At 34.6% G+C, this 27952-nt stretch overlaps 1 protein-coding gene across 1 annotated transcript in view; it reads left to right on the top strand.

Annotated features, from left to right (window-relative positions):
- THEMIS (thymocyte selection associated) overlaps nucleotides 1-27952 on the top strand; it is a 162516-nt gene that overhangs the window by 29407 nt on the left and 105157 nt on the right. Inside the window, exon 2 of the mRNA XM_019951938.3 lies at nucleotides 5527-5685. Coding sequence (XP_019807497.1) covers nucleotides 5527-5685 — 159 coding nt within the window. The remainder of the gene's footprint in view (nucleotides 1-5526; nucleotides 5686-27952) is intronic.

The following is a 27952-nucleotide window of genomic DNA, read 5'->3' as shown; positions in this document are numbered from 1 at the left end:
TTCTGTCTCTAAACTTGATTTCCAGGATAACACTTAAACCCTAAATTCACATTAAAAACCCCCATATTCTTAGAAGTAAGAGAGATTATACCTTAGCTCTACTTGGTGTTGGCCATCATTTTCCTTAATACTTGGTGCCACTGTTTTGCCCTCTTTATATTGATATTTTGGCAGAAGGGAAGAGAGTCTCTATGACCTTGAAAGATCATTTTCGATCAATATTCAGATATACCTCTCAGTGGTATACCCAGTATCTAACTGGTAGAATCCATCCCTAGTAAAGCTGCAAGCTTGCTGTTTTATGCTTATTTATGTGCAAACTACATTCAAATATCATGTTCATCTAGTTTTAGATCTATTCTTCATGTAGTGCATGGGAATGACTTTGCCTTACAGGAGATGGAGATCGTCTCTTTATGGAATACTGGCCATGTAATAATAATAAAGAATAATCACAATTGTTTATGAGGAGCAAGGATAAATCTCTACCAGCAAGCCCAGTCTATAGATACTGTCATACAATATCAATCCTACTTTACAGAGTAAATTCCTAACTCCTCCAAACATATCTCAGATCATTTTATGAGCCTCATCCTCAAGTCCAGCAATATAAAAATGGTAAACATAACGAAAAATGGCAAATTTAACAAGCAGAGATTCATATTATAGAATTACCTGCCCTTAATATTCCTTGTCTAGGGAATTCACAAGGTGACCAGCTAATCTCACATATGCTTGTACATTTGTTATTAGTTATACCAAATGAAGATATAACCCATGCCAAAGCCTTGGGTTGACTATGCTTTAAACTGTTAATGGAGAAGGACTTCTATATTCACAATAATTTATTGTCATTTTACAGTAAAGCTAAGTTATAATTTAACATTCACTAAGGATCCACTAATTGACAAAACTGTGCAATTAGCTGTGTGTATGTGAGGAGGGGTATAAATATAGTTAAGATGATGTCTCTTCTTTAGAATATCATAATAAATTCTAAAGTATACATAATATCAATGGTCAGAAAATAATACCCTAACAGCAGGCTGTGATAATGATCACATAGGGGCCATAATGGAGATACATGCAAAGTACTATTGGAGCACAGAGGAAAGAATTAATTCTTACTTAGGTGGGAATAAAGGAAGGCTTTCAAGAAGACAATGAGCTCGGTGCTTTGTGACCGTCTGGCGGGGTGGGATAGGGAGGGTGGGAGGGAGGGAGACGCAAGAGGGAAGAGATATGGGAACATATGTGTATGTATAACTGATTCACTTTGCTATAAAGCAGAAACTAACACACCATTGTAAAGCAATTATACCCCAATAAAGATGTTAAAAAAAAAAGAAAATGAATATGAGCTGAATCTTTATGATTGGTTGAACTTTGACAGGCTCATTCACTTTGCTATAAAGCAAAAACTAACACACCATTGTAAAGCAATTATACCCCAATAAAGATGTTAAAAAAAAAAGAAAATGAATATGAGCTGAATCTTTATGATTGGTTGAACTTTGACAGGCTGATGATGGGATGAGTGGCTGGTATGGTGGGGGTGGGAGATGGTGGGGTGGGAGATGGTGGGGTGGGGAATGGAGGAAGTGAGTATATGTTGAGTAAAGGGAAAAAAGCCTCTAAACAATGTAAGTTTCTTCTTCCCCGACTGCCACACATTTTCAACTTTGTAGAGGAAAAGGAAGAAAATCTATGGAGCCAGTTGTTTTGGTTTCTTCCATGTGATCACAGCATTGCTTATATGGATTGTCAAATAAGGGATGGGCTCATAAAAGGATATTAATCTGTCATTTTTATTGAGCAAAGTAGCATTTCAGAAAAGGTGATTTCAGAGGCACATGACTTTCATTACAGCCTTCAGGGGCAATGTTTGATCACTGAAAACAGGCTGCTTTGTTCAGCTTTCTCTGATGTTTGGCCTCATCCTGAACACATATGCTCTGACTTGGAAAGAATCAGTCTGTAAAGATTTAATAGATTCTAGATTTGCATATTCAAAATGCATGTCTTGTGGTTAAAAATGAAATGAAAACTATTTTTATATCTATATTTACACAAACACATAGTTCAGACACATCTCAGCAAATTTTTAAAAGGCAATTAGGCATATTATATGTGCTTGTTCTGAGATTATGAAAGTTGGCTGTTTTTTAAATTAACCATTTTATATTTTCACTGAAAAAAATGTATTTTAAGAGACACTATAATGATGATAACGACGTACAAGAACTCTTCAAGTTTCAGGGGTTTGAGATTTGCTGTATGTTCTTGTCACCTATCAGGGACATAACTTTCTAGAGTTGGGTGTCACTGACCTCTCTCTTTATTAAAATGAATTAATAGCTTTCTTGCTTAGAGAAAATTGGAAGTCACAAAGAATTAAAGATAAATGTTAAAGATTAACATTTCCATGAGGCTCTTTTCCTTACATGACTGAAAAAAGTGGTTTTCTTTTTTCAAAGCGAGAGGGATGATTAGAAAGAGACCTGAGGTGTCAAAAGCCTTTTGTGTGGTGACTAAAACTCACAGAATTTTCTCTTAGAATTCTCTGGCTTCTATCCCCTGTGAACTGATATGTAATCTCACATAAACTCATCTTTTACTTTTGAATTCCAATGGAACCTTTGAAAGAAAGATGGCATTCCAAGTGAATCAGTTTGCTATACATTACATCTGCAATTAGACATTTGTTGCGTTGAAATTAAGCCAAACAGACTTCTGCTGAAACAGGATAGGTCCAATTACGTTCTATTTCGTGTGACACAGAAAAATCTTACCATGTCACTTTGCTGTTTAAAATCCTTCCCTTTCCCTGTCCTTACTTACAACATCCTCCATCTCAATGACGCTGAGTGCATCCTCTACCTGACATGTCCTTCTCTCTCTTGGTAAGTTTTGCAACAATCTCAGAACAGAGATTATTTCAGTTATACATTTGTTGTCTAGACCAGTGCTTTCCAAACCTTAATGTACTTATGAATCATCTGGGGGTCTTGTTAAAAATGCAGGTTCTGATTCAGCAGGTCTAGGGTCTGGCTGAGATCCTAACAAGCTCCCAGGTGATGCAGCAGGACACACTTTGGATAGCAAGCGCCTAGAAACATATGACCTCTCATTAAATTGGCATTAGTTCCTGGACATTGATAACTGAAAATGTAAATTCTCTGACTCTGAGGTTGCTTCAGACTTTGATTGGCTTTTTTGTTTATTGGTAATTTTATAAAGACACTGCACGATCTGGATTCCCTCTATTTCTCCAGCCTCCTTTCTTACCAGTTCCCATTTCTTACTTTATATTTGAGACATAACAAATTATGTGAAGTTTCCAGAATGTATCAGACTCTTTCGCATCTCACTGCCTTTTCAAATACTATATCCTCTGCCTGTCCTAACATTTTGTGATGCTTCCTTTAAAACTCAGCTCGGCTGTCATCTCCTCCACAAATCTTTCCCTAATCTCTTTCCCATATAATTGCTTAATCAAATGCCTCCAATTTACTCCCTCAATGCCCTGTATTTTCTATATTATAACTTTCTCATAATCTGCTTCAATTGTCTGCTTACTTGTCTGTTCCCTTCAAAACAGTGCTTCTATGGGGAAGGCATATGCATTTTGTACTACTGCCAATTGCAATGTCTGACACATAGTAGGTATTCATTAAAGTTTGCTGAATGAATGAGGAAGGGAGGTTGATGTGTTCGTAGTTATGCAATAATATAATGCAATTTTTTTTTCATGAAGCTTAAAATTGAATTGGGAGTAACAGAAACTAAAGTCATAAAAGGTTAAGTACAGGATGAGATAATACTGTAGAAGTAAAATGTCACTATGTGATTAATTTCCGAATGAGGATCATAGAAAATAATTATTCTGAGTTCACTGGAAGAAAATGTCACTGTGGATTTATTATTATTTTTTAATATACCAGTTTTTTCCATGAGGGATTTGAGATGGCTGACAACACAATGTATTGGAGTTAATAAAAAGTATGAACGCATGTGTAGTTAAGGCAATAGTATGAGAAAAGGAGGGAGTTTAGAAGTATACAAGGAGCTCATATACTAGCATGTCTGCAAAAATGATCCTCATTAAATAATAGACAGTAAGGTTGGTGTGCTAATTTTCATTTCCACTCTGCCTGGGAGGCTGACTTCTGTGGAGTCAGCAGCTCCATTGTCCTCTGGCTTCTGGCTGAATTGGGGCAATGGGGTGCCCTGGCAGATGATCCAATGGAGGAAAAAGAGTGAGATCAGGACATTTATATTCTTGTGTTGCCTAGAACTGTCTGTGCCTGTGTGTAAATTGTCCCTTTATTAAAATCTCCTTAAATTGTTTTAATTTGCGTGTGCCCCCTGCTCTCTGTAGAGACTCTGATAAAACCACAGAGTTGTTTAAAGCTAAATTGAATGCTGGGCTTAATAACATTTATGATAACCATTAATGCTATAAAAATATTTCAGGTACTTGCTACATATCAGGCATGATTCTGTGAAGGGGTGTTTCAACAGAAGAATTCAGAAAACCAACCAACAAACCTAAAATCTTGTGCTCATATTATTTATATTTTAGTGTGGTAAAGAGGGTATAAATCATATTGGAAGCAAGGAAAAATTGATATGTTTCAAACCCCACAGTTCTGCAATATTTATTTACATCAGCCTCTAGTTTACTGCTTTATTGTAAAGTGATAATATCCCAGAGATGTAGTTTTGGGGTTGTTTCCTTTTTACTGGGGCTAGATTACCCAGAACTTTTGCTTCTCCTCTTTCCTGTTGCTAATCTTTCGGTTATTTCACTGCTCAGTGTTCCTCCATCAGGAGATATAAAAGGGAAATAAATGGATGAAAAATTTAGCTTTGACATCTATGATAAAAGGTTTTTTAGGAAGGAGACTGAAATCCTGAACTAAAATGAAGCTTTTCAGTTTATCTGGGTTTGTCTGCCTCCTATTGCCATAAAGATGTTGAGAGTTGTTTCCAGCTTGTCAAAAACAAGAGATAAAATGGACAAAATGTTATATTCATGCAGATGAAGAGAACTAGGTCTTATAAATAGATATGGTGCTCTTAATATGAAGCCTGGTGTACAAATGCTCTGTCTTTGGATGTTAGATTGTATTACAACCTTGTTTGCAGTACTTACTCAGATCATTGTTGACTCATGTGAGTTTAATTCTATGACCTAGCCAAAAAAAGATCGTAAATCCCAGCAGGGGAAGACATGGTTGTAGCTTGACCTTGGAAATATGAGCTAAAGGTGCTGAGGACCATAAATTCAATTTACAATAATAACAAAAATAAGATTGTTTACACTTTGCCCAGTGGATGAAGTGAAAATCTAATATTTTTCCTGGTACACGCTGTATATTTTGCCAAGCTTGATTAAATTCCTGTTTAGCAGGTATCTGAGAGGAACTGAATAAAAACGCTTCGTATGAGACTTTTGACTCCTAATTTGTTCTTCATTATTGAATTCTTTTTTTAAAAGCTGTTTTTCTTTTCTTTTTTCAGGTTCTATTTATGAAATGTTTGGAAATGAATGCTGTTTGTCAACAGGAGAAGTGATTAAAATTACTGGCCTCAAAATTAAGAAGATCATAGCTGAAATTTGTGAGCACATTGAAGGTTGTGAGGCTCCACAACCATTTGAACTGCCTATGAATTTTCCAGGTACAGTATTTTGCAACCATTTCTCATTTGTAAAACTGTATTCTTAAATGTTATATACGTCTCTACAACTGAAAACAATGAAAAAGTGGTAGTTTTTGTTTTTTTTTTACTCTAAGGCAGTGGGTGAAAAAATCGGGATTCTTATAGTTTAGTGATTTTAGGGACTAATAGAAGGCAAATATTTTCTCCCCTTTTCAGTAAACATTGTTTACTTAGGACTTAATATTTTCTGATAACAAATATTTAGTGAGTTTAACTATATGCACCATTAGTTGTGCCAGATAGTGGGAATGAAGAAATTAAAGATATATTTTCATAAGTTATGTAAAAATAATTAATATTTCCTAAACATATTTACCCTCTTTATTCCTAGCTCCCTGGATCACTGCTAAACTTCACTGTCTGGCCTTACTGACAAGTTTGGCTGCTCTTCTTTAACTAGTTAACCTTCAAAAATTAGGTCAGATATCAGGTCTCCTAGAAAACTTTTGCTGACTCTATAATCTAATCTAGATATCTCTATGTTCCCGTAGTATCTTGGGCACCATAGCATGTACCTTATTGGGTAGTAATTAATGATTTTCTTATTTGTCTTATTCTTTAGACCAGGGTTGGCAGACTTTTTCTGTAAAGTACCAGATAGTAAATATTTTAGACTTTGCCTGCCAAATGGTCTCCATAACAACTACTCCACTCTGATGTTGTAACATGAAAGAAGCTACAGATAAACCAATATAAACCAACTGGTATAAACCAGTGAGCACTACATAAATCAATGAGCACAGTTGTGGTTCAATAAAAATTTATTTACAAAAACAGGTGGCCAACAGAATTTGGCCTGTGAACTATAGTTTGCTGAACTCTGCTTGAGACTAAAACTCTTTGACAGATGAAATATGACATATGTGGCTTTATTTCTATGAACAAGCACATTTTCTGGCACAGGGAACATGCTCAATAATTTCCTGTTGGTTGAATAATTGTTTATCAGTGAATGATTAGTGAAAGAGGACAATCTAGTAAGCTGTTACAACGTAATGTAGTTTATGGTATAACTGAAGTATGTATGGGTTCTGTGAGAGTCTTGATAAGATGGATCTAACTCCAGTTGGTTATGCTTCAGAACATGGATTTTGGAATCATTATATTTGAATCCCAACTCTGCCACTTCTTAGTTAGGTAACCTTGCCAAATTATTTACCCTCTTCTCATGTAAAATGGGAATAATAATACTATCTCTTAGTGTTGTTGGGAGGATTGAATATTGAAATATATTTATATTGGTTAGAGTGATACTTGTCATATAACAAGGGCTATAAAAAAGTGTCAGCTTATATTACCATTATTAACCTTGTTATCATCATTGGTGGAGTCAGGGAAAGCTTTTCAGAGAATGTTATTCTTGAACTGAGGTTTGGAAAATTAAAATAATTTAACTGTATGAGGAGAGGATTATTCCAAGTGCTCCAATATTTTTTCCCTTTCAACTGAAATCTTATTCCTTGTTTAATTCTAATTACTCCTCATTACCCCATCCTATATAGCAATAGACTCCCAGTTAGATTTTAAACTCAAAGAATCCAATATGTTTTTAAACCATCCTTCCTTATTTGTGAATTTTCCATTTCTTGGGGGGTAATGGTTTCTAATTTTATTTTATTGTGGTCAGAAGACATACTTTGTCTTTAGAGACTAGTTTTACGGCTTAACATATGGCCTATCCTGGAGAATGCTCTGTGTTCACTTAATAAGAATATATATTCTGCTGTTGTAGTATAGAGTGTTCTACAGATGTCTGTTGGTTTATAGGATTGTTCAAGTATTCTATGTCCTTGTGGATCTTTTGTCTAGTTCTATCCCTTTTAGAAAGTGGAGTATTGAGGTTTCCAACTGTTATTGTTGAATTGTCTGTTTTTCTTTTCAATTCTGTCAGCTCTAGCTTCATGTATTTGGGGACTCTGATGTAAGGTTTACATGTGTTTATAATTGTTACCTTTTTTTGGTGGAGTTTCCCTTTTATCATTATATAATATTCTAAACAATTTTTGTTTTAAAATCTATTTTTTTTCTAATATTACTGTAGTCACTCCAGTTCTATTTGGTTACTATGTTCATGGTCCACCTTCTATTTTTTGCTTTCAAATAACTTGTGTCTTTGAATCTGAAGTATGAATCTACAAGTAAGTCTCTTGTAGACAGTATATAGTTGGATGGGCTTTTTTTTTAATCCATTCTGCCAACCTCTGCCTTTTAATTATTTAATCCATTTATATTTAGTGTAATTATTGATAGTGTAAGATTTACATCTTCCATTTTGCTATTTGTTTTCCATATGTCTTAGGTCTTTTGTGTTTCTCTATTTGTCCATTTTTGCCTTCTTTTGTGTTAAATAGATATTTTCTAGTGTACAATTTTATTTCCCTTTTTTTAAAAAAAAATCTTTATTTTTTAGAGCTATTTTAGGTTCATTAGCAAATTTGAGCAGAAGGTACAGAGACTTCCCATATACTATATTACCTGTCTCAAATTTGCACAGCTTCCTCAATATCAAAATACCACTGTCTTTTCATGGTGCGTAACATATCTTTTTAGCACTGAATAATAGTTCATTGTCTGTATATACCACCGTTCATTTTGCTATTCACTTATTGAAGAACAACTTGGTTGCTTTCAAGTTTTGGCAATTATGAATAAAACTATGCAACTATGAATAAAATTATGCAGGTTTTTGTGTGAATATTAATTTTCAACTGATTTGGGTAAATACCAAGGAACATGATTTCTGGACCATATGGTAAGGATATGTTTAGTATAAAGAAACTGCCAAACTGTCTTCCAAAATGGCTGCATCATTTTGCATTCCTACTAGGAATGAATGAGAATTCCTGGTGCTTTGCATCTTCATCAGCATTTTATGCTGTCAGTGTTTTGGATTTTGCCTCTTCTAATATGCATACAATTGTGGTATCTTATTGTTTTAATTTTCAATTCCTTAATGACGTATAATGTTGAATATATTTTCATATGCTTATTTGCCATGCCACGTTCTTTGGTGAGGCATCTGTTCATGTCTTTTGCCCACTTTCTAATCAGGTTATTTGTTTTATTATTGTTGGCTTTTAAGAGATCTTTGTGTATTCTGGATACAAGTCCTTTATCAGGTATGTCCTTTGCAAATATTTTGCAAATATTTTCTCTCAGTCTGTGGCTTGTCTTCTCATTCTCTTGACAATATTATTCACTGAGCAATTTTTTAAAAATGAAATCCAGCTTATCAATTATTTCTCTTTTTTTTTTTTTTTTTTTTGCGGTATGTGGGCCTCTCACTGTTGCAGCCTCTCCCGTTGCGGAGCACAGGCTCTGGACGCGCAGGTTCAGTGGCCATGGCTCATGGGCCCAGCTGCTCCGTGATGTGTGGGATCTTCCCAGACTGGGGCACGAACCCATGTCCCCTGCATTGGCAGGCGGACTCTCAACCACTGCACCACCAGGTATTTTTCTCATAGATTTTGCCTGTGGTGTCATGTCTAAAAATTCATCATCAAACCTAAGGTCATCTAGATTTTCTGCTACATTATCTTTTAAGAGTTTTATAGTTTTGCATTTTACACTTAACTCTGTGATCTATTCTGAGTTGATTTGTGTGAAGGGTGTTAAGACCTGGGTCTAGATTCTTTTTTTTTTTTTTTTAACATGTGAATGTCCAATTGTTCTAGCACCATTTGTTGAAAATACAATTTTTGCTCCATTGTATTGCCTTTGCTCCTTTGTCAAAGATCAGTTGACCATATTTAGATGGGTTTATTTCTGGGCTATCCATTCTGTTTCACTGATTTGTTTATTCTTTCACCAGTACCACACTGTGTTGATTACTGCAGCTTTATAGTAAGTCTTGTCAGTTGTCTGGCTTTGTTCTCCTTTAATGTTGCTATCCTAGGTTTCTTGCCACTCCATATAAACCACAGAATCAGTTTGTCAGTATCCATGGAATAACTTACTGGGATTTTGACTGGCATTGCATTAAAGCCTATAGATGCAGCTGCGAAGAACTGACATCTAAACAATATTATATATTCCTATTCATGAAGATAGAATATATCTCCATTTGTTTAGTTCTTTTATTTCTTTCATCAGAGTTTTGTAGTCTTCTTCATATAGATCTTGTACATATTTTGTCAGATTTATACCTATTTCATTGTTTTGGTGCTAATGTAAATGGTTTTGTGCCTTTAATTTCAAATTCCACTTGTTCATTGCTAGTATAAATAAAAGTGATTGACTTTTGTATATTAACGTTGTATCTTGAAACCTTGCTATACTTATTAGTTCTAGGAGATTTTATTGATCCTTTCAGATTATAATTGAATACATTGTTGATATTATTATTATGAGCAAACAAAATTTGTAAGATTAACTAAGAATAAGAAAATAAAAGTTTTTACTTTATCCTCACTCATTTCTTTTCTGCTGCGTTCCCTTTATGTAATTCCAAGTTTCTGACATATAATTTTTCTTCTCTCTGAAGAACTTTTTTTAACGTTTCTTGCAAAGCAGGTCTATTGGAACAAATTCCCTCAGTCGTTGTTTGTCTGAGAAAGTCTATAATTCTCCTTCACTTTTAAAGGATATTAGGATTCAGATTTCTTGGTTGGTGGGGTTTTTTTTCCTCAATGCTTTAAATATTTCACCCTCCTCTCTTCTTGCTTGCATGGTTTCTGAGGAGTAGTTAAATGCAATTCTTACCTCTGTTCTTCTACAAGTATGATAGGTAAGATTTTTTTCCTCTGACCTTTTTCAAGATTTTTTCATTACTTTTGATTTTCTGAGTTTGAATATGATGTTCTTATGAAGTTTCTTTTAGAATCCTGTTTAGTGTTCTCTGAGCTTCCTGGATCTGTGGTTTGGTGTCTGACATTAATTTGGGGGAAATTATCAATCATTATTTCTTCAATTATTTCTTTTGTTTTTTTAAAAATAAATTTATGTATTTATTTATGTAATTATTTATTGATTTATGGCTGTGTTGGGTCTTCGTTGCTGCGTGCAGGCTTTCTCTAGTTGTGGAGAGCAGGGGCTACTCTTTGTTGTGGTGCCGGCTTCTCATTGCGGTGGCTTCTCTTGTTGTGGAGCATGGACTCTAGGCACGTGGGCTTCAGTAGTTGTGGCATGTGGGCTTCAGTAGTTGTGGCACGTGGGCTCGGTAGTTGTGGCTTTTGGGCTCTAGAGCACAGGCTCAGTAGTTGTGGCGCACGGGCTTAGTTGCTTTGCGGCATGGGGAATCTTCCTGGACCAGAGCTCAAACCCATATCCCCTGCATTGGCAGGCGGATTATTAGTGCCACCAGGGAAGCCCATTGCTTCTGTTCTTGCTTCTCTTTCTTTTCTTTCTGATATTTCCATTATGCATATGTTACACCTTTTGTTGTTGTCATACAGTACTTGGATATTCTGTTCTGTGATTTTGTTTTATATTTTTTTCCTCACTGCTTTTCTGTTGTAGAAAGTTCTATTGATATATCCTCAGGCTCAGAGATTCTTTCCTCAGCTATGTCCAGTCTACTAATGAGCCCATCAAAGGCATTCTTCATTTCCATTACAGTGTTTTTGATCTCTAGCACTTCATTTTGATTTTCTCTTATGCTTCTGTCTCTCTGCTTACGTTGCCCACCAGTTGTACTTTATCCACTAGAAACCTTAGCATATTAATCATAATTGTTTTAAATTCCTGGTCTGATTGTTCCAACATTGCTGCCATATCTGTGTCTGATTCTATGCTTGATTTGTCTCTTCAGTTGTCTTTTTTTGCTTTTTTTATTATGCCTTATACTTTTTTTCATGATGGTTAGGCATCATGTACTGGTTAAAAGGAGCTGTAGTGAATAGGCCTTTAGTAATGTGGCAGTAAGCTGTGGCAGGAGCGGAAACATTCTCTAGTCCTATGATTGTTATAGTATTTTTGTGAGCTTGTGCCTCTGAATTGTGAACTTCACAAATGCTTCTCAGTCCCATTCTCTGCATCTTTAGGTGGCATGGGATGGCTGGAGTGGGTTGGAGTTGGGTATTTCCCTTCTCCCCTGTGGAAGACCAGAGCAGGCTAAAGCTGGGTATTTCCCTTTCCCCAAGTGGAAAGGTGAGAGTGGGCTTTTGTTGCATATTTTCCCTAAGTGGAAGGCTAGGGTGGGTGTTAGTTGTGTATTTTCATCCCTCTGGGTCAATGAGTCCTGATAAAACACCAATAGTTTCTCTCGAGGGCAGGTCTTATTAAGAACAGAATGCTCTGGCCTATTTCAAAATGGTTTCTTTTGCCTTCCCCCGACCAGAAGCATGAGGGGATTTTTCTCTGATATTCACTGTGAGAGCCTGGTTAAGTTTTTGGTGGTAAAACTTACAAAATTGTGGGCCCCCCTATGACTAAGTTCCCCTGGAATTTTTTACTCTCAGACTTGTCCACTCTGAGCCTCTAGCAATTCATCAATTACAGGTCGGATTTGTCTACCCTGCTATTGGTTTTTGTAGCAGTTTCTTTTGTGGTAAATTGAGATTCTCTGTACTTGCCTGTCTGTCTCTCCAGTTTTGGAGGCAGTAGTTTGTCCTGTGATCTCACTTCTCTGATATATCTAAGAATAGTTGTTGATTTTTCAGTTTGTTCAGCTTTTCACTTTTTTTTTAGGACAGAGTGACAACTTCCAAACTCCTTATATGCCATGCCAGAAACCAGAAATCTGGTGGTTTTTAAAAAATACCCATATATATATTTAGTTATTTTATCAGTGGTAGCCTGGGGATTACAATTAATGTCTTAATTTATAACAATCTAGTTTGGATTAATGAATTTAATTCCAACAGCATATAAAATTTGGCTCCCATATAGCTCTGTTTCTTACCCCTTGGTTCAAATTTTTATTATTATAAAAATTACATCTTTATACATTGTGTGCCTATCAGCACAGATTTATAACTATTTTTTATGCAATTGTTTTTAAAATAAGATATGAGAAAAAAATTGAAAGCAAAACATACATTTAAATTTTCTTTTAATTTACTTTCAGAGTTATTTTTATTGATACTCTGTTTCTTCACATGGAATAGAGTTACTGACTTGTGTCCTTTCATTTCAGCCTAAAGGACCCCCTTTAGTGTTTCTTGTATGGCAGGTTTGGTAGTGATAAATTCTCTCAGTTTTTGTTTATCTGGAAATGTCTTAATTTCTCCTTTAGTTTTAAAGGATTTTTTTTTCTGGATAGAGAATTTTTGGTTAATAGTCCTTTTCTTTCAGCACTTTTAAGTATGTCATCCCAGTGATTTCTGTCCTCTGTGATTTCTAAGTAGAAATTAGCTTTTAATCTTATGAGAAACCCTTGTATATGATGAATCTTTTCTTCTCTTCTTTTTTCAAAATTCTCTAACTGTTGGTTTTCAACAGTTTAATCAAGATGTGTCTAGCCATGGATCTCTGAGTTTATTCCACCTGGAGTATGTTGAGATTCTTAAATGTTTAGATTAATGTTTTCAATCAAATTTTGGAAGTTTTTACTATTATTTCCTGAAATATTTTTTCTACACTTTTTCCTCTCTCCTCTCCTTCTGAGGTATTCATTATTCACATATTGATATGCTTAATGGTGGACTTCCCTGGTGGTGCAGTGTTTAAGACTCCACACTCCCAATGCAGGGGCCGTGGGTTCGATCCCTGGTCAGGGAATTAAGATCCCACAAGCGGTGGGGCGCGACCAATAAAAAGAAAAAAAAAGAGGGTGTATTATATGCTTGATGGTGTCTCATAGGTCTTTGAGGCTTTGTTTATTTCTCTTCATACTTTTTATTTCTTAGAATGGATAGTCTCAATTGACCTGTTTTCAAATTTGACTTATATTCTCTATTTGCTAAGACTTAACAAAATACTTTATTAAGTATTTCCATACTTCCTTTTCATTTGTAAACATAGTTTCTTTTAGTTCTTAAAACGTATTTAATATAGCTGTTTAAATTCTTTCTCCAGGAATTCTAGTGTCTGGGCTTCCTCAGAAACAGTTTCTATTGATTGATTTTCTTTCCCCTTGTTTATGGGCCAGACAATTCTTGTTCCTTTGCCTGTCTCACAGTTTGTTGTTGAAAACTGGATATTTTCAACAATATAATGTATCAGCTCTAGAAGTTGCTTTCTCCTCCCTCCTTAGGGCTTGTTTTTGCTGGTTGTTTAGTGACTTTTCTGAACTAAATCTGTAAAGTCTACGTTCTTAGTCATGTGTGGTCATTGAAGTCTCTGCTCAATTAGCTTGGTGGGCAATAAATGTCTGGACAGATATTTCCTTGAACAGCTGGAACCAAGAAGTCTCCAGTCTTTGTTAAGGGGTTCTGTGTTCATTTGGAGGCATGCTTTCAACACTCAACCAGGCAATTGAAAACTCTTGCTTAGCTTTTACTTCCTGTTCATGTAGCGCTTCAAAGTCAACCAGATTTGAGAGCTTACAGACTTCTCAGGTCTTTCTTGAGCATGCACACAGTTCTGGGCATGTGCACAGTAATATACATGTATGTGGTCTTCTAGATTTCCAGGAATATGTTGGAACTTCTCAATGTCGTTATGGACATCTCACTCCTCAGCTTTTCCTTTTAGGCTTTTTGGTTAGCCCATTTTTTTCCCCCAACTCTTAAACACCACTGCAGGCAGCCACAAAAATTAAATAATTGCCTCTCATTGTTTTTGACAAATGCTCTGAGGCAAAGTATTTTCCACTCACTGAGCTCAAAATAGATCAAATAGAGACAGCATTACAAATAGAATCTTCCAGGAAGTCATCAGACATATCAAATAATGACAATTTTCTGAGAATGATCTTGGCAGGAACTCCAACTTCTTTCTCCTCCATCTTGTGACTGCTAGGCTGCTGGCTTTGCCATGATTGCGGGCTGTTGGTTTTCAAGGCTACTGTGGAGTTGAAGGGGTTTGGAAGAATGGGAATACAAACAAGTTAAGATGCCACAAAGTTTGCTGTTCTTACCAAGATTCAGCTACTTTTTCATTAAGAAATGTTCTCCAGATTGCTGCAATTCTTTGGTTAATTTCCAGAATTCTGAAAATATTAATCCTGACTTTTTTTTTTTTAACCAGTTCTCTACTGCTTTTTGGAGGAGACAATTTTCAAAGGTCCTTATTCCACTATTACACTGACATCATCCACTGTTCTGTATTGAAGTAAAGTATATGAACACAGATCCTTAATTTCTCATTGGTAGTTCAAAAGTTTTGATGAAGATGACCATAACCTTGTCAAGGGTACCTAGGGTACCCTTTCTTTGCAAATAAAGATGCTCTACTGAAGAAAGATATCCAGCCTTCAACCAGTAAATATAGCTTTATAGATGCAGCTCCAGCAAATGAAAACTCAAGCAACAATTAAGAAAGAAAAGCTTTGTTAATTTGGCAAGGACTCTTTAAGGGAACAAACTGGAAGGTGATTTTTCACTAAAATGTGAGTGGGAAACTAAACTTGCAATATACATAACTGGTTGCGTATCCTATATTAATGTTATGTTTCCATATATCTTTATTATGTCATCTCGAAAATGTTCAATATATTAAAAGAAATAAAAAGCAATCATTTCAGTTCTTTATGGAAATAAACATACTGCTTTAGAAGCATAATTTGTTATTTTAGAAGAAAGCCCTCATAGCTAAGTCCTTTTATGAGCTAGGAGACATGTCATTCTTGCCAAACACAACAAAAATATATTCTGATATTTGGTAGTTGATTGCGTTGTCTACATAGATCAGTAAATCATGTAATGTTTGGGTTATAATGAAGTTCCAAATTTCTGGATTACTTCTTGGAAATATTTGTTCCTCCTATATAGTGTTATTAAGCATGAATAGTAAATGCTTTCTCTTTAGACATAAGAAATATCCTGAAAGAGTTTCAATACACTTTTTTCTGATGGACAGAGTTTATTTCTAAACAGCAAGTTTACATAATATCTCTAAACCATATGTTCAAGGAAGGTTGTGGTTGCATCTATAAAACCACCATTAAAATTACAAGGCTAGATTGAAGATATTTTTCTGTTTGAAATTTTAGATCATATTTTATGAATTTTATTATTGTGGAGGAATTTTGTTGCTGGAGGCAACAAAATGTGTAAGAAATGTGATAGTAGAGCTTAGACATGGAACATTCTGTACTACTCTACAGTCTATCCTGACCACATCACACTCTCAAATGAGAATCCTAATGATGTGCCAGACACCGTTCTAAATACTTTTGCATATAAAACTGTTCTAAACACTTTTATGTATACATAGGTTACTAATTGAATTCACATTTTACATATGAAAAAACAGAGTTACAGAAAGGTCAAGTAACTTGCCCAAGATCACATAGTTAAGTAAGTGGTTATGTTAAATCTACACTAGCACTGTTGAATAGAAATATAATGTGTATTCATCCAACATTATTTATGTGGCTATCCCAGGAAACTTCACTTCTTCGACACATGGTCCACTCCGTAGGGTTTCCCCCGAGTGAGTGATCAGAGCAAGCCCAAGATGGAAACCATAGTCTTCTGTAACCTAATCTCAGAAGTGAAATACCATCACTTCTGCTATATTCTTTTGATCAGACAGACACGTGCTGGTGCAATCTGGAAGGGGATTGCACAAAGGTGTGACAACCAGGTGGCAGGGACAGGAATCATTAGAGCCATCTTAGAGGCTACCTAGCACAGATATTTTTAAAAGTAAAAAAAAAAAAAAAAGTGAATTAATTTTAATAATGTATTTTAGGTAAAAATATGTATCTAAAATATTATCCTTTTAATATCTAATCAATAGAAAAATTATTGAGATATTTTACATTCTTTTCATGTTAAGTCTAAAACCCAGCATGTATTTTCCACTTACAGCACATATCAAGTCTGGCCATGCAAATTTCAAGTGGCCAAATTTCAAATGCTCAATACAGTGCTCCAACTGTGGTACTGTATTGGAGAGCACCAATACAGATCTAAACTGTTCCAGAGTCTGTGCTCTGAAGCACTTCTTGCTTAATCATAGAAAAGAGTGAGATGGTCTTTTTGTCAACCAACATCAGTGTTATAATGGGGATCCACAAATCCCCTGGATATGTGACATCCTTTCTAACTTTCCTGTTATATACAGTAAGCATTGTAATGTTAAAAAATCTAAATTAATGCTACTTCTAAATAACATGACATAGGAATTTTTAAATGAATGTTAGAAAATTTATTAACTATAAAACTGCCTTCATATGTTTAATGGATTTGAGTCATGCTTTAAAGACAAACTTTAGGCATTGCTTCCTACATAAATTAATTTCTACCAGATAAATGGAAAAATGGACTTCATCTGTCAAGAGGTCAAGCCATCTTTAAGTAGCCTTGCAGCTGCCAGGCCGACTTGCCACACTTCATAAATTAGATTAGTAATGAAACAATAAGCCCATATGAATGTAGTAGTTGATTCCTCATGGTACGGCAGACAGCATGAGCATCGTGCTTTAATGGTTCCCCTTGAGCCCCATCTCCCACGGGTGAGATAGAACAGGCCAGGTGGATGCCCAACGCACAGTGGAGGAACACTGAGTTTAGGAAATCCCCAAAGTATAAGAGGCTGATGGCCAATCTGCCATTCTTTGCCCTTGAAGAAAACATGTCTTTATTACCTTGGGATGTAAGAAAATCTCCTTGGAGGAGAGGAGGGAGACTTTAGTATCCTAAAATGCCTCTCAGGAAGGAGATACTCCCTATCATTGCCATACTGGTCAGGAAACAAATATTTTACCTCCAGTTTCTGAGGCATGTAGAAATGCTGTGGAGGATTATCTCCCAACGTATCTATATCCCTTAGCAGTAAGACTGTTTCCAAAATCATTTTAATTATAAATGTGAAAAATATAGGAAAGTAGTAAGAATAACCAATGACAAAATTGGATTAATAATATAATTATTTCTTCAAGAAATTGATTAAGTTTAAATGATTAAAATTTATAAAACTTGCTCCTTTATGCATGGATACCAAAACACCTAATACATACATAATGTATGTACATTCATACATTAAATATATTTAATAATAATTCACTTAAAATTCAGAACGAATTTTCTCATTGTTTCATTTGGGAAACTATGTACTTAATCAATCGAAAACATGTAATATTATATTCAGTGGTGATTTATTATATTTCATGTACCGTTGAAATGACTAAATCTTTCACATTTAGCCATTTTGTGATTGTAGCTATTTTTTGACTATAATATCAGTTTATAAAGGGACCTGATAGGAAAATTATGTAAAAATACTTAAAATATATTTGATAGCTTTATAGTAAATAACTTTTTGTCTTCTGTTTTTTAAATGACTTATGTTAAAAGAAGTAAGCTACAGGGCAGAATTTGTTCTTATTTTTCCATCTGGTTGTTATGATGACACATGATTCAGAAAAGCCCTAAATAGGGCTCCCTGCTTTTTGGACAATTTTCTATTCAAGGAATCATGGACCATTCTTCCAAGTTTTCTCGGTCAACCTCTCTTAAGGCATCTCTTCCCCACTGTGCTCACTTAAGCAAAATAGATTCATCTATGCTTATTATACAAAATATTTTCCTAGACAAAAAGGGGTATTCTGCATATACGATGAAAGAAAATGTGGAGTAATCTAAATGCACAAAAAATTCAGACTTTTACACTAATTTTTAGTTCCATTTTTTATTGGCCTATGTTTTCTTCTCTTCAGTACATGATCAGATTTTTTTTCTAAGTCTTTGGTCTTTTGATAACTAAAATATATATTATCTGGAACACAAATGGACTGCAGTTATAGGTCAAAATGTTCTTTTCACCCACCCATGTACATTTGAGAATCAGAACAGAATTCTGTCAGAAATATCATTTTAAAATAGGCTTTTCTACAACTGGCACTGTTCTATAAGTTCTCATCCTATTAATATTTTGTGCACATCTTCTAAAAATCTATCTCATCACTTTTTGCTCTTACCATCTCCTTATCTTTCATGCACAATTCCTTCAAAGCTCTTTATGATGTTGCCTCAACAGTATCACCATGGAGGAACTCTCATGAGAGGAACCAGACTGTCCAAACAAATTGTCTACTCGGTCTTCATTTCCTGAAGTGGACATTGGCAAAACACATTACTGTATTTATACATAATTACGTATCAGAGATTTAGAAGTTCTGTCATTGGAACAAAAGATTTTTTTCAGTAGACTTTATTTTTTAGAGCAATTTTAGGTTTTCACAACAAAATTGGCATAAAGTACAGAGATTTCCCATACCTCTACATATGCACAGTCTCCTCCATTGTTAACATCCCCTACCAGAGTGGTACTCTTGTTACAACTGACAAATTTACCTTGACACCTCATAATCATTCAAGTTCTTGGTTTACATTGTAGTTTACTCTTGTTGTTGTATGTTCTATGGGTTTAGACAAATGACATGTATCCACCATTATGGCATCATACAGAGTATTTTCACTGCCCTAACAATCCTATGTGTTCGGTCTGTTCATCCTCTCTCCCTCACAACCCCTGGCAACCACTGATCTTTTTACTGTTTCTGTAGTTTTGCCTTTTGCAAAATGTCATACAGTTGGAATCATAGACTATGTAGTCTTTTCAGATTGGCTTCTTTCGCTTAGTAATATGCATTTACAGTTCCCCTATGTCTTTTCATGGCTTTCTAGCTCATTTCTCTTTAGCGCTGAATAATATTCCATTGTCTGGATGTACCACAGTTTATTTATCCATTCACCTACTGAACGACGTCTTAGTTGCTTCTAAGTTTTGGCAACTATAAAGCTGCTATAAACGTCCATGTGTAGATTTTTGCATGGACATAAGGAACACAACTTTTTGAAGTTATAAAATGTATTGATTTTTCCCAAATTTACCAATGCCACATCTATCTTGTAGAAAATTAGAAAAGGGAAGAAAATGCAGGGGTGAGAGCATAGCTCCCTATAATCTCATCACCAGAGCTATTTAGCATTAATATTTAGTTTCCTTCTATTGTTTTCCAGTAGTACACCTACACACATACAGACATGTTTTAATGTAATGAGAAGTAAGCCTATTTCTGAGGACTTGCCTATGTCATTAAATATTCTTCAAAACATAATTTTTATTTTCTGTATAATAGTCCATCATATGCTTATACCATAATTAATAAATCCATTCCAAACATGGTCATTTGTGCAATTTATGCTATAATGAACAGCCTTTTAACTGAAGTTTTGCCTGCATTTCTGATTATTATGATAATTTCATATACATAAAATTATGACTTCAAAAGTAAAAATGTTTTTAAAGCTTTTGATGCATATTACCAAATCACATTCAATAAAGATTTTGCCAATTTACATCCCACCAGGAACTAATGACAGGGCCCATCTACCTGCTTTTTTCAAGCTATTACTTAACTGTCCATCCTTCCTCACTCCCACTTTTTAAATTAACAGCTTTATTGAGCTATAATTTACATAACATAACATTCAGCTGTTTTAAGTATACAGTTTAAGGGTTTTTAGTGTCTCTGTCTCAGGTTTTTTTTTTTTTTTAGCGACATGAATTTAAATAAATGAAAAGAGGTAATTGTTAAGTGCTTACTACAAACTTTGGGCTGTAGAGGGTACTCAGTGATTGTTAAATATCTTTAAAAAACTTTAGAGAGGTTTCTTTGTTTCATGAGACCCAGCATGGTTAGGCCTCTAATGTTCTCATTTCAGCTCTATCTTCCTTATTATGAAAATAAGTTCTTCTGGCCTTTGGGGACAGCTGATCTGTTATGCTTAGTTTTTGATGATGGGGTAAATTTTCGTCTTTTTCTAACATATTCTGTGTCTTTTTGTGGTACTTTATTGGGAAGTTAGAGACTGTCACGTCTAGGCTGCTAGACAGTTGACATTTAAATCCCTCTTGATCAGATATTAATCATATGAAGCTCCAATTTGTTTATCTGTAGTGTCTAAAGTGATCAACAACAGCAAGTCCAGTCTCTCTGATCTTTCCTGCAAGCTATAGTCGGGGCATATTTCTGAATAGTCTGAACTAGTTCCAAAGGCGTTACCTGCGCCAGATCTCCCAATGCTCTAACAAGACATCTCAAAAACTGCTCTTGAGCTCTTGCTGACTAAATACCCAGTCAGATCTTCTGTATGAGGTCCAGCAAACTGTTTTCCAGACCCAATCCAGTGGAAATGATAGTGGGCTTGCCATTTGAAGAGTTATTGCCAGTTTCAGGTGGGATTTTCAAATTTATGTTACTCGAGTTAGTTTTTTGGTTGCCTAGTAATATGGGATCAAAAGGATGTGCTTAGGAAGAAAATGTTCCTTTATATATGCTGGCGAATTTAGGAAAAAAAAAGTTTGGTTTTCTTTATTGTGCAAATCAAAATCTATTTAAATCTTAAGCTCTGAAATCCATTTAAAACTTATGGTTACATTGGAAAATTACCTCTCTTCCTAATTTGAATTTAATGTAAACTGATTTTTAATTGTTTTGCATAACCATGGGTAACAGATTTTTTTGAACACTGCATGGTAAAAATCAGCAAATATGTCAGACAAAGCACAACATTAAAGGAAACACCACAGCATATGTTGACAGTTATAGAAGAATTGCTGCTGTTTTCACCCTTCACACCAGAATAATTTTTTCAATATTTACCTCCCATGTGTAGAGAGGGAAACATATGGGGTTTTATATAATCATAAGCATAAACAGGTGGCTACTTAGGTACATTTAATTTGCAAGCAACATCAATACTGAACAACGCAATCAGCACCACATGGCTCCCAAACTCTTTCCACTAACATTCCATTAGCAAAATTAAGATCATTAAAATAGAGGGAGGGTATACTCCTCCCTCAGTTGGCTTCAACTACCCTTCAGAGCCATGAATAAAACACATTTTCAAAAATGCCTTGGCATTTTGCTGCTTCTTTTGTCCAAGGGAACTTCAGCAACTGTGTATAATGTATACCTTGTGAATAACTACAACCAGCACAATATTTGCATTTAAAATGTGGTTACATCTCCCTATAATCTGCTTATTATGAGCATAAAATTTTGGTGGTTAAATTCTAAGCAATTTATCAAAGCCTGGAGTCAGACAAATTCCTCAAAGCCACCTGGAAATATTTCCCCAAAGGCAGTGCACCTAAAGAGGTCACCTGAGGCTCTTTTCCATAATCAAACACTCTGGCAAAATCTGTAATGGTAGCTGGGAACATTTTTTGCTCAGCCTGTGTCAGATACTGAACTGTGGATTCTACATATTTTGTCTCATCTAATTTGATCCAAACTGGATCCTCTTTGGCCCTGTAAGTATTCTTCTCTCTGATGTTATAACCATCCTACAATGGCTTAGAATTCCAGAGTGAAAGAAAATGGTATGAAAGAATAGCTATTATTTCTTGTATTTTGCTTTTTCAGTGCTTGCTCTGTGTCAAGTGCTATCTAAGCATGTTACATGTATTGACTCATTTAATCATCACAATGACTTTATGAGGTAGGTGAAACAATCTTCTCCATTTTATAGAAAAGGAAATTATAACCCTGAGAGTTTAAGTTCTCAAGTTTACACAGTGGGGAAAGGACTAAGGCCAAACTTAAACCCAGGTTGTTTGAATCAAAAATTCATACTTTTAACCACTTCACTTTCCTATTGGGATAGTAGTGTGTTGCTGGGCCTGAAAATTCTATTGCCTAAAGTCAGCACGAGCCAGGAGTAGTAAATGTGTGATATTTTGACGGTCTCCTAATAAAGCCTCGTGAGAGATTTGGGAGACCTAATGTCTGTGGGCGTTCTTTCCAGTCCTGAAACCTCTATGTGTCTTCTCCTAACAAAAGGGGCAGTGCTCTGGAGAACTGTAAGAGTCCAGAGAACTGTGCTCTTGCCAAGGTTTACGAGAAGAAGAATTTCTGACATCTTCTCGCCTCATCCTAGGTCTATTACTCATTCTCACTGCTTAGGAGAGAGAAAGGTTTAACATGAATAAGGATGTATGGCACTTTTAATAGTAAAGCCATGATTATAACAGAGATTTATGCATTGATATCAAATTATATCATTTGATTTCAAAGTCTAACATTATTAATGTAAATTATTTGTTAAATATCTCAAATGTATTAGATATTGCATATCACTCCTTTCAAGCCTTTACTGGGAAAATAAAGGTTTTTTTCATGCAGTGGTTGAACCATCGAGGTAAAAATGAATCAAAAGATTTTACGATTTATTCTTTTTATCGCCAGGTAAAAGAACTATTAAAAATTGTTAATAGCTATTATAGATCATTCTGATTTCATTATACATGTAAAGACATTCACACGTAGGAATTCTACAGCCACACTTAGCATCTAACACTTAACAAACTTGGTCACCGTCTTAGATATGTCTTCTCCCCCTGCTAAATACTCCATTAAATTACTACATAAAATTTTCTTATGAATTTGACTTTCCTCACATTCCTTGTTTCTGCTCTTGGAGACTTCTGTCAAGATTGTTTGAATCACTCATTAGTTGATGATTTTCAATAATCTCAGAAATCTGGAGAATTTTCTCACAGTTTGGACATTATTATTATTATATGTTTCATTACTTTGCCCAAGAATTTTGAGTTTTTTGCTTTGATAGGGTATTTCATGCATCTCGTTTTAATCTGAAGTTAAATAGAGATGCTTGAGCTAAGATTCTAGTCAAAATACCAGATTTGGGATAGTCTTGAAGAAGATAGTTTTTGTAGGATGTGCTGACCTAAGAATTGTCTTGGAAATGTAACAAAATAATAGGAAAATGTGGAATGAGAAACCTATATAGGCAAGTATAAAATAACAAGGATGCTTAGGAACTTGATTGCAGGACAAAGTGCCATTTTAAAGAGGCAGAAGCATACACTCACAAAAATAAGTGAAACACACTTTGCTTTATTGGCAGAGAGACAAGACATATGATCAAAAATATGTAGCAGTCTGATTTGTCTCTAAATCTTCTCCTTCACGTAGCTCAGTCCATTAGAAATTTTTGAGCAGTATCTCAAATATTTATGTATTTATTTAAAATTATGGCAGCTATGCATATATATGCATGTGTATTTGATGTGTTGTTCATCTATATCTCAAAGGCAAATTTCTTTATGATGATAGTGGATGTGAATCCACATGTTGATAACTTTAAAGTGTTAAAGAAGTTTCAGCCACTCTTCATATTTTATTAGACGAGAGTGTCATTGTTTTATTTCATAATATATCTAAAGAAGAGATTGAGTGAGAGTAGAAATGTCGACTTCATCCTTGTTTTTGTTCACTTGTGTTTATATTAGTTTTATTTTCAATACATGATTTCTTTGCAAGAAATGTGTGAAGCCATTTATCCATTTTGTGAGATTTACTTTATTTAAAAACTGTGATAATGTATTCTGGAAACCCACTTACATATGGCCAGGTGGTCTGGAACACACTCAAAGAACATGATCTTGTGGACAGCACTGTCAACTCCTTCAGCTTGTGCAGTTCCCAGGCCTCCCACATGCCTGTACCTCCAGGCACGTGGCCATCTGATGAGGAGATGAGGCTAGTGCCAATCAATGTCAAATATCAGTGAAGTTCACTTTCTTATGTTGCTCGTTTTAAAAAGTTCTAAGAATTTCTGCACCCAAAAGGAGGGTGAAAGGCTGGACAAACAATTTACGATTTACAATAATAATGAAAGGCTTAAATATGTAACCATGTGATTAAGCCCTTGAGCTTTAGAGACACAAAATCCTACTTGTATCTTATGAGCTGTGTGATGATAGAGAATTTATGGTATCTCTTCAAAGTTTCCTGTGGTTATTTGTGAAGTGTTTGTTTTTTATTTCTAGCTACCTCATATTGTAATTTGGAAGATTGAATTCTATCAGACATGTAAATTTCCAGCACATTCTAAGCTGCTAATATTTTAATAATCCTAATTTTGATAATATGAGAGGAAGATGAGAATTAGTACATAAAGTTCACTCTAAGATTCCTTATCTCAGAGATAGAGGGAATATATTTGGTTGGAACTGTGAAAGCAAGCTAGAGATTAGACAAAGAGAAAAGACTGTGAACTCTTTTCACACATAACATCATACACAATGATCTTATGTATATAAATAGTATTGTGATACACAGGGGGAAATTTTAATTTTTTAAATTACTCCCTATTTATGTTAGAATTGATGAGATAGATAAAAATGTAGAAAAAAATCTGATGAGTGTAAATTCTTCACTCTGAACCAGGAAGTTATTTTTGCTCTTCTCATACTGGAGGGTCTGGAAAGGCTGACCAATGCAAAGGGAGGGCCAACCTGTGAGACCCACATACATATCTTGTGAACTGGAATAAACATGTTCTCATAGGAAATGTCCTTGTAAGTCATTTGTGTGACAGGGAGGTGGCCTGATGTGGAGGTAAGATTATGAGACTTGGATTTAAAAGGTCTGGCTTGAGATTCCATAGCCACGACTATGAAAATCATGACCGTTTTTATATCCCCCAATAATAATATTTGTTTTACTGTTCTTGAAAGAATATAAATGATGCATATGAAGAAAATTATTCAAGCTTGTAACGTTTTAAGCAAATTTCAATTGTTACTCTTACTATTAATAATAATGATTGCAGATCATTAAGAATTGGATAAAAATATAAACTCCCCAAAAGCCTGAGATTCAGGGACAAGATCTTAAAGATTAAATTTACTTATTGACTATTTTTCAACAGATCAACTAATTGCATTTCCTTATAATTTTTGTTTCTCAAGTAACGTACTCCTTATGAACAATTTCTCCTAGGTAAAAATAACACTAATATCCATTTTAATAGGTGACAATAAATTTGGAAATAGAAATCTATTTTCTTTCTGCTTTTTAACTTACATTGTGAGGATTACATATTGGCTTATTTTATTATCTCTCTAATGATCACTCAGCTCCTGAAATATGTTTTGTTTTGTGTTTTGAAAAAATAAATTATATTTTCTCTTGTATAAAACTATTATAACACTCTGAGAAAAAGATGGAGAAAAAATTGGTTGAATTTAAAGCTGATCATATCTATGGTGCTATAGTTTATTCTGAAATTAAAGTTCCAATATGACATCATTCACATATATATGTATATATACATATATAGCTGTATATACTTGCCCTAGTTTATATGGTATCGAGTGGCTGTTTGTAAGAAGGGACTCTTTGGACTGGCTGCAATAACATATAAAGAAATGTTAATAAAATATTTTTCCTGTACTCTGCCACTTAGCATGCTAAACTGTGTCCTTAATCATCTCCTAAGGGAAAACACACAGATTTTTAGATAGATTTTTCTTGCAATAGAGACATCCAACAAGACAGCTCTGAAGTGTGTGATTAACTTGAAATAATAGTGGCCCTTAGGGTTTCAGGCTTTTTCTACTTCATAACATTTTGGGTCTGTTATTACCTTAGGTGAACCCAATTCCCCAGGAAAGAAGATGCTGACTTAATTCTTCTGTGACTTATGTCATCAATATAGCGAGGATAGAAATGAAACCATGTTTCTCTACGCTTATGAGATTCTAGGTAGCTATTATTTAAACTTATTTCACAAAAACTGCTGAATTTTTTATACCCTGATGATGACTGTGGACTCTTAGAAATAAATCTTCACATGGAAACAAATGAGATTAAACATGTGCATGCACTTGCACACGGGCACGAGCACACACACACACAAATTCAGTTACTGTGGAGAATTCGAAAGTACTATTTTATTGGATTTTCCCTGATACAAGACATAATAAAATAAGAAGTTCCTTCAAAGTAAATGTTTCTTTGCCTTACTGTCTTCAAGCACACTATGCAGGGAATGAACACTATTCGATTTATAAAGGTTTTCAGGACAGATTGCACATGCTACCTTCCTCAGCCTTTGCCAGGATTGTATCACCCACTTTTTCAGGACATTTATATTTAAAAGTAACCAAAATCCTGTATTTTTTTTCATTTGAGCAAAGATCGACTAAAAAATAACATCATAAATCTTTGTACTATAACCCAAAATACACATAAAAGACATTGTAACCTGGTTAATAATAATTTGATACATAGATAAATTTAATTGGACTGTATTTTTGACTAAATGAATAAATAACTTTTACAAGCTATATCATTCTAGTAGGATTCTTTATACAGTGCCTTCTTAGTGTATGCTATTATATAATAATTGTCTTAATTTACTTTGAGGTTAACAAAGCAATTACCTAATTTTTCCTTTGTTCTTATTTTCTCTGGAATTTATTAAAATGTATTCAATAAATAAATTTCTGAAAGTGCTACAAAACACATGTGCTTATAAAATAAAAGCAAAATAATTCAGAGGAGAATGAAACTTAAACATGCAAGCATAAAAAGCTGTGTCTTAAAGAACAAAAATTCATTGTGTCAGTGACTATCCCAATAGTATTAGAGGAAAAAACTTGAAATAGTGAAACCATGGCAAAATTAGAAAAGTAATGAGAAGAATGAAAGATATATAATCAAGAGTATTCAATCCAGAACAACTACCTAACCTGGCATTTCTCAAGGAGAGTTATGTGGATCACTAATATATCGTGACATACTATTTTGTAATTTATTTATGAATGTTTCCCCAAGAGTTTTAGAATGAAAGAAATTTGGGAAATTCTGCATGTTATATTCCCCTCTTGTGAGTCACAGTGCATCTAAAGTTTCTGAGAAATCTTAAATTACTTGGAAATATGTAGATATTTTTTTATTGTGGTAAAATGCATATAACATCAAATTTACCATTTTAAAGTGTACAATTTAGTGTCATTACGTACATTCACAATGCGTTACAACCATCACCATGGGCTAGTTCCAGGTAATATCTTTGTAATCGTTAATTTGACCATGAAACAGTTTCCTTCTGGAATATCTTTTAATTTTGGTGTTTCCAGAGAATATATATGTAAATATTGATCCAATCCTTTCATTTTAAAAGTTAAAAATGCGATCTTGAGAGATTAAATGCCCTGCTCAAGATCACACATGTGGTTGGGAGATAGCCAGTATCTCATGCAGATTGCATTTCCAAGAAGTGGGCCTTTTCTATCTCACGCTATTTCCCCCTTTCCATCTATGTGGCCTGTCTGGATCTGACAATCCAGTAACCTACAGAAAATACATTAAGATTTTACCTAGAAGAATTCAAGATTAAAACAAATATCT

This window comes from Tursiops truncatus, chromosome 12, assembly GCF_011762595.2.
Source record: "Tursiops truncatus isolate mTurTru1 chromosome 12, mTurTru1.mat.Y, whole genome shotgun sequence".
Taxonomy (NCBI): domain Eukaryota; kingdom Metazoa; phylum Chordata; class Mammalia; order Artiodactyla; family Delphinidae; genus Tursiops; species Tursiops truncatus.
Note: the sequence above shows the minus strand (reverse complement) of the source record. Positions and strands in the feature narration are given on the sequence as shown.